Source organism: Rhinolophus hipposideros (assembly GCF_964194185.1).
Source record: "Rhinolophus hipposideros genome assembly, chromosome: 23".
Lineage (NCBI taxonomy): Eukaryota > Metazoa > Chordata > Mammalia > Chiroptera > Rhinolophidae > Rhinolophus > Rhinolophus hipposideros.
The window spans coordinates 14,196,349-14,205,001 of NC_138069.1; the positions used below are offsets into that span (position 1 = coordinate 14,196,349).

Consider the following 8,653-nt stretch of genomic DNA (forward strand, 5'->3'; position numbering starts at 1 on the left):
ATGTCTTCTCACAAGACTGTCAGGATCAAGCGATTCTTGGCCAAGAAACAAAAGCAGAATCGGCCCATTCCCCAATGGATTCGGATGAAAACTGGTAATAAAATCAGGTACAACTCCAAGAGGAGACATTGGAGAAGAACCAAGCTGGGTCTATAAGGAAAAATCGCACATGAGATGGCGCCACATATTTTTGCTGTGTCAGGATTGCTTGGATCTTAACCATGGCACTGAAAAGATCGCTACTATCTGAACAGTTGGGTGTGTTTTATTGGGAAATTATAAGGAAAATGAGTTTTCTCTTTAATATGTTTCTGCACTAGTAGGTTGGTTCAGTAATAAATATGTGAGGCCTTCTAAAAAAAAAAAAGGGAGAGAGCACATGTGGAGTTGAAGGCTTCATAGTTAGGATTGCTCTGTACGGTGGGGATTATTTTTATCCACACTTTAAAGATAAAGAAACTGAGGCTCATAGAAATTAAGCAACTTGCCTGAGGTCAAACAGCTAGGAAACGATAGAATTGGGATTCCAACACAGGACTATCTCCAAAGCCTTATGCTGCAACGTTGAGACTCCTGGAAACTTATCTTTCTTTCTTTCATTTATTTATTTATTCATTTATTTATTTATTCATTCATTCATTCATTCATTCACTCACTCACTCATTCATTCATTCATTTATCCATCCATCTGCTTATTTAACAACTACTTACTTAGCTCCCACTATGTGCAAAGCTCTGGGAATAGAGCGACAAATGAGACAGTCAATCCCTACATTCACGGACCTTGTTGTCTGTCTAATGGAGGATAAAAACAATAAACGATCATATAGGAATTATTCAATAACAGTTATGATAAGAGCAGTGAGCAAAAAGCTTAGGGAGCTATGTGTGCTAGGATGTGGGCAAAATTAAAAAGTTGAAAATATAGATGGACATTAACCTGCCTCCCTCCCTGAAGCTTGGGAAAGGTCCTCTGGGGATGAAAGATATGAAGATGACAAGGCAGCCTGAGCACAGGGGAAAAATGTAATTTTAATAGCCGTGATGATCATCTAAGCTATTATGGCCCCATCTTCACTGATCTAAGCTCATACTTAAATGGAAATTTACTTGAAAAGCCCTTTCTTTGCATAATGGAAAGGCAGACTTGTCCAATTCCATCTCCCCAAGGTAATGGCCCCAGGATATAATGGGAAGTCTCCTACCAGCCCTGCTCATCACGGGCTCACAGCCTGGGTATCCCCCTTCTCAGTCCTTCATCTCTGTTACTCAATAAGGTTCCCCTAAGGATGCATCACCTCCAAGGTCACTGCTGAGAACTGTTAGGAAGAGGGAGAATTGTCAGGCTGACATCACTGTGTTGCTCAACCTCTTTATCTCAGGAAGATGATCCAGAAAGACTCCCTCTGCAGGGGCAACAGGCTGAGCCTGATGGCAGCAGGCTTCCCATCTGGCAGGCTAGAGAGGTGGCTTCTCCTGGACAACCACAGGACCCCACACCCAGGCCGCCCAAGGTTCCAAGCTGGGTGTGGCTCTGTCCTTACCCAACCTGACAACTCCTGCTTTCTCTCCCGCAGGGATAGGCCCTAACACAGAGGGGGGGGCGGGCATTTACATTTTTTAACTACCAAAGTGAATATTTACTTAGAATAATAAAAGAACTCATAACAAACGACACATTTAACAAAATTAACAATACCACAAACATTACAAAATCCAGAGAGGAATCATATGTTTGTATTAATTAACGGCCTGACATACCTCAATAATCCATTTTTTTCCCTATGGTTTAGGCTGCCAACTTCTTCTTTTTTATTTGAACCTTTCTTTTGATCAACCCTGACTCACAAGAACTTCCTTTTGTTTTTTTGGTTCTTGTTTTTTGGTTAAAGTACAAGATGTATACAATAAAATGTAAAAAGTGTACTGATTTTAAGTGAACACTGCAATGATTTTGGTACATCTGCACATACTCATATAATCACCACCAATATCAAGATACATGTATTTTCTTTTTTTATTAATTTTTTTTTTATTGCTGAGCAGTATATAACACAATGTATTTATTTATTCTCCTATTGAAGGACCTCTGAGTAACTTCCAGTTTGAGGCTATTGTACATAAAGCTGTTGTGAACATTCTTATACAGGTCTTTGTGTAAACACATGTTTTCATTTCTCTTGGGTAAATATTTATGAGTGGATTACGGTGTCATATGGAAAGTGTAGGTTTAATTTTTTTTCTCCAAGTCACGTTGTTGTCCTTTCAATCTTAGTTGCGGAGGGTGCTGTTCAGCTTCAAGTTGTGGTCCTTTCAGTCTTAGTTGTGGAGGGCGCAGCTCAGCTCCAGGTCCAGTTGTCATTGCTAGCTGCAGGGGACGCTGCCCACCATCCCTTGCAGGAGTCAAGCCGGCAACCTTGTGGTTGAGAGGACACGCTCCAACCAACTGAGCCATCCGGGAGGCAGCTCAGCTCAAGGTGCCGTGTTCAATCTTAGTTGCAGGCGGCGCTGCCCACCATCCCTTGTGGGACTCAAGGAATCGAACTGGCAACCTTGTCGTTGAGAGCCCACTGGCCCATGTGGGAATCGAACCGGCAGCCTTCGGAGTTAGGAGCATGGAGCTTCAACTGCCTGAGCCACTGAGCCGACCCCAAAATACATGTATTTTCAATCCACAGTTGGTAATCTGTGTATGCAGACAGCCGACCTAAGTTACATGTAGATTTTTTTTACTTCATGGTGTGTCGGCCCCTCCTCATCCCCATTGTTCAATGGTCACTGTAGAACATTTCTCACAGGTGTTTACTCTTATTACAGCTTTGTTCCTAATAATACCATTATTAACATTACCTGAGGTCCAGGTCTTGCTTTATATACATACCGTCATTTGATCCTCGCAACAAAGTACTACTGTCATCTCCATTTTAAAGAGAAAGAAACAGAAGATTTGAGAATTTTAATGCTTTGTCAAAAGTCACCCAAAGAAGCAGGTGCCAGCCTGGCCCTTGAACCCAGGTCTGTCAGACTCCAAGGCCCATATGTCTAAACACTGCTTTACCAGGGGACATCTACTGGCACCACTTCAAAGTAACCTACTGTTTCCTCCTTTTTTTTTTTTTGTATTTTGCTCATGTTCTCCAGAAACCTCTGGGCTCCCCTTTAAAACTTGGATGGCATAATCTCCACTCTCAGCATACCCCCTCCTGCGAGCTCAGTGCCTGATTCTTGGCCCCTGAGGAAGACATCAGAGGACCCTGTATGAGCCCACATTTCTGAAGGCCACAATCGCCACTCTGGTGGGCTTGTGGGACCTCCCTGAGAAAACAGCACACTTCCCCAGCGTCCACAAGTGTAGAAAGCCCAGCTCAGAGCCCAGGTCTTTATCTGGAGTCAGAGTGGAAAAGTTATGGGCTTTGGAGTCAGACAGTCTTTGGTTCAAGTCCTGCTTCGGCCATTTCCTAGAAGTGACAACATGCAGTTTATCTCTTAGAGAGTTCCCTTTACTTAACTAGGAGAATATTAAGAAAATCTTGTTCATAGGGTTGTTCTAAGAATGAGATGAGATTGTGCTGTGCATACAGTAGGTACACAAAGGTTGTTACATTGCCAACAGGCACAAGGGCAGGCATCCGTCCACACTTGCCAGATTACCAACTGGGTCCAGGTCAGAAAAGAATCAACCACAATACATTTAGTAGAGGTGGTAAATAAAAACCAGAGTAAGGGAGAGAAAGGGGGCCAGGAAGATGAAAGATCTGGGCAGAGAGAGACTGAAGTCCAAGTTGGGAGTCCTGAGCCAGCACCGCAGACTCAGGTTTGAGTCTTTGCTGAGGCGTCCTGGCTAAGGAGTGCTTAGGTCTCCCAGGCAGCTCACCGCTTGCTCCTACCTACTCGGACATCCTCCTGGTTGTTGGAGCCTAATGCTCCTAATGTTCAAGCCCTTATCTACTTTCCCCTGGCTCTGTCCTTGAAATTGAAGCAGGTCCCAAGCTTCCAGTAAACACATTTCCACATGAGTGGCCTTATGCTGAGGTGGCATCTAGCTCAGTCCAGGTTCCTTCTGCCAGGGGACACACAAAGACAGGCAATACCACCCTCCCCCCCCCCCCCCCCCCCCCGCACCCAGGCCTCAGCAAGAGAAGCGAATCTTCTCTCTCCGGCCTCTCTAACTTGGAGAGGCTGACAAGAAGGCTAAATCCACTCCCATCCACACTGACCTAAGAAGAAAAATCATGAGTTCCCATTTATTGATCCACGCTGGCGGTGGGGGTGTATGCGGTTGCCCAGTTGCCCAAGTGAGTAAGTGCTAATTGCTATGCCTAGTTTTCTCTAACCCTCGCCGACAAACATGGGAGGGCAGTTGCTAAGGCATTGTTGGAGGAAATTATTCCCAGATATGGGGTCCCCGAGGTTTTAGGTTCTGATAACGGCCCAGCTTTCATCAGTAAAGTCCTACAGGGACTGGCCCAAGCGTTGGGGACCAATTGGAAGTTACATTGTGAATATAATCCTCAGAGCTCAGGGCAGGTAGAGAGAATGAATCGCACCTTAAAGGAGACTTTGTCTAAATTGGCCATCGAGACTGGCGGGGACTGGGTGACCCTCCTACCCTATGCCATCTTCCGGGTTTGGAACTCACCATATGTACATGGATTGACACCCTTTGAAATTCTGTGTGGGGCACCCCCCCATTATTGTTCGTATGCTACCAGATCATAACCCTAATTTGGCCCCAAATTATCTAGTCCATCCGCGAGCCCTGCAGGAGGTCCAGCAGAAGATATGGCCTCTAGTGTATTCCCTGTATAAGACAAAGGACGCACCAAACCTGGAACATGGCATCGTCCCAGGAGATTGGGTATAGGTGAGAAGACACAGGTCCCGGACCCTGGAGGAAAGGTAAAAAGGTCCTTATCTGGTTATTCTGGTTACCCCCACTGCCTTAAAGGTTAACGGCATCGGGCCTTGGGTCCGTCACTCTCACGGGTGCTGAGCCAATCCGCTGGAACAGACGCAAGCTGGGGAGTGGACTGTGCGGCGACACCCTAAGAACCCCCTGAAGCTACAGTTCTCCCGACCTAGGAGAAGCGCTGAGCCCCCTGCCGCGCTCAACAATAAGATGGCTGCTGCTTGCCTTGACTCTGCTCAACATCTGGAGAAGGAGCCACACGGAGACCAATGCCCATCAGCCTTATAAGCAGACATGGACCTTAATGGACAGGCAGACTCAAACAACCCTATATAGCACTACAAGTACTGCCCCACTTAATACGTGGTGGCCGGACTTGTTTTTTGACCTTCGTAATATCTTTGGCACCACACATAGACACCAGCATGACTACTCTGTCATGTCCAAGCGGGCCTTAATCGACACCCCCCAAGGGTATAGGGCACAGGGTTTTGGGCATGCCTGGGGAACTTGAGAAACTCTTGGACAACATGTGGGGGCCCAGACAGGTACTATTGTAGCAGTTAGATCTCAGGATTAACTTGGGGCTTCCAGTTAGATCAGGGCCAAACAGCATGGAGAGGTCCCCTTGGCTCACCACCCTGATTTCCACCCTAATTGGCCCGGTTGTCTTGCTTGTGCTTATTTTAACTTTTGGCCCCTGCATTTTAAATAAGCTTATTAATTTTGTAAAAAATCGTGTAAATACTGTCCAGCTCATGGTCCTACGACATCAATATGAGAAATTGCCTGCCTCTGCAGGCCTCTACAGTCAGTCTACATATAAGCATGATTCCTCATTATGAACAACACAAGGGGGGAATGCAGAATAGCGTAGTACCAGAACTGCCTCCTCAAGGGTTAAGAAACCCTTTACTGTAGCACCAGGACTGCCTCCTCAAGGGTCAAGAAGCCCTTTTCTGAACAGCCCCCAGACCAAAATAACGTAGTCATTAATCATAAACACCACATATTGCAAGGTCAGGAAGCTCTGTTGAGAAAAGTCTTATCTTGCAGCAAAAATGTAAGCAAGGACACAGGACCAAAAGTCTTGTAAATATCTTGCCTGCATGGAAAGTTACTGAGAGCCTTAAAATGTTATGCTATAAAAACCCCTAGCTTTGTGTGTTTGGGGTCTTTGTTGAAACCCGCTGCGTCGGGCAGATACTCAGACCCCAGCTAGCTGGAAATAAACCTCGCTGTGTGACTTGCATTATCGTGTGACTTCTGTTCGCTTGAGGAGGGGTTGACTCCGGACCCTAACAATGCTAATGTTCCAGACTCAGAAATGAAGAAACTAAGTCTCAGAGAAAATTAGCAATGTACCTGCAATCACACAATTTTTCCTTTGCCTCGTTAACTCTGCTAATCTCCCACATCCCTGTTGACTGCCCTCAAGAAGCCTTTTATTTGTTGCCTCAGATTGGAGCTGATTGAGTAAGTGTCCCATCTCCCTGTTTGCTCCCCTATGGTGCCTAATATGTGCCTGGCTGTGGTCTCCAAGCTTAGTCAGTGCATGATAATTGAAACTAATCCCAAGTGACTGCCAGAGTACCTCCTCAGTCCCTGCCTCTGAGGGTCCCTTGGGCCCAAAGAAGGGTGATGACCTCAGATTGGGCCAAAGGCAATAACCAGAGTCTGCCGTATCTAGCCTGGGGGAGCAGCCAGAAGGCCCCAGAGGAAGTCTGATTTAATCCCGTAATGGAATGTGATTCAGATAAGGCTTTTATCAATCCTTCCTGGGCTGTAGGGAAAAAACGACTGTCCCAGAGTCACGAGGGATTCTTGGTGTCCTGGGGCGGTCAAAGGGTCCCTGAAAGCCTGGCTCCAGTGGAAGGCCTAGGGGAAAGCAGCGGTGTCAAGGGACACCCAGGGGTATCTGACTCAAATTTTCATGACTGAGGGAACAGGAGGGAGAGGAGGAGGATGGGGAATCCCTATGTTCAGGTACAGAGGCCATCAAACTCTAATAACACTTAAAATTATAACAATAACAGCTATTATTTATTAGGTACTGTACTAAGCATTTAAATGCATTCCCATTAAGTCCTCACAATATGCTTGTACAGTAAGTACTATTATCATCCTTATTACAGAAGAGGAAATCAGACTCAGTCAGGTAAGTTTCCTGCCCAAAGTCTCACGGTTGCTAAAGAGGGAGAGCTGGGATTTACACCTAGTCCAGTGCCCTCCATCCTCGCCGCAGTGCCCATTCCCCTGACACAATCACTCTCTGCCACACACTCCTTCACTCCCAGCATCTTTGTTTGCCAGCACCTCATTTGCTTCCTTCCCCTCTTCCTGGAAGAATTCCAGGAAGCTTTATGTAACCACAAGCTGCAGCCTTCCCATCACGCCAAAAGGGAAGAAATAAAGGATAAAGCAAGGGGAACTGACCAATCAGGAGCAGAGGGGCTACATACCCCCACCTCCCAAGCCCCAGGGGCAGCCGCACCAAAAGCAAAGTGAAGACTGGCCTTCTGCCAACCACTTTCTCTGTCCCTCGCCCCCTCCCCTAGCCCCAGCCTTCCCACCTTCACTTCTCATTTTCTCTAGATTAACTTTACTTTCCGGGCCCTTATTCCACTGGTCTTGTTCCTCTAAGAACACTTCTAAGTACCCACTGTTAGCAATAGACTAGGAATTCACCTCCCTTGCCAGAGAAGAACATGTACGATGCAATATTAATAGTCATAACAGCTAACACTGAGCACTTACTATATGCCAGTCACTTTTCTTTCATTTTGACCTTGAAAATGCAGGCAGAACAAGCAGTATCTTTTATGTCAATTACGAGACCAAGTCAGAGGAGGCAAAGGATTCAGAATGAGCCAAGATCGAGTTTCAAGATGTGCCTCAGTGGTATGCGAATTATTTTGAACTAAAGGCAACCAAGACCCTGCAGGCTCTACAGAAACTTTTACTGCCCCCGCTTATCTGTCTAGGAGAATTTAAATTAGGAGCCTAGCCCCGCAATGAGTGAAAACCAGAAATGACTTTTTACCTATCTCTATGGCAGGACAAACTAACAATTACTGAACACTTGCTCACCCTGCAATTATCTTCTGAAGCCACGAAGTGTGTTACCTCATCCCTAACTCAGAATGTCTTATATACCCATTTTCCTTTTTCGTCTCTGAACCTCTCATGTAGGTGAGGTCTCTGAGTCTCTCAGGTATGTGAGGTTCCCCTACATATATATGTATCAAATTTGGTTATTTTCTCTTGTTCATACAACTCATGTCTGTTTGATTATTAGGCCACCAGAAAGAAACTTGAGGGTAAAAAAAAGTTTCTTCCTCCCTCCCATAATATTCTATAAGCTTTCTCTATGTACTAGGCCCGGTACCCTCTCAGGAGACAGGAGTATGGGAACAAAGAAAGTGGAGTCGGGGCACAGGCCAATTCAATTCTGACGTCAGCCACATCACTGATTAGCTATGCATTTATAGACAAGCTATTTCTGAGTCTCAGCTTCTTCGTCTATAAAATGTATATAATAACAGTTCTTATCTCCTAGGCTTGTTGAGAAGATTAAAGAAATGATGTGTGTAAAATGCTTAGCAAACTGCCTGGCCCCTAATAATCAATCAATATATAGCAAATATGATATATAGCAAATATACTTGTTAAAGTAACGCTCAGGTGAAATAGCTAAATAATGACAAACTTTTTTTTTTAAGCTCTTCAGACCTAAGCAGAAAG

At 45.3% G+C, this 8,653-nt stretch overlaps 1 protein-coding gene across 1 annotated transcript; it reads left to right on the top strand.

Moving 5' to 3' along the window:
• Positions 1 to 156, top strand: LOC308491722 (large ribosomal subunit protein eL39-like; the record flags this gene model as incomplete). The annotated part of the gene is made up of 1 exon (XM_081035728.1): positions 1 to 156. One exon carries the CDS (start codon positions 1 to 3, stop codon positions 154 to 156), a length of 156 nt encoding a protein of 51 aa, XP_080891854.1.
• Positions 157 to 8,653: the final 8,497 nt, after the last annotated feature.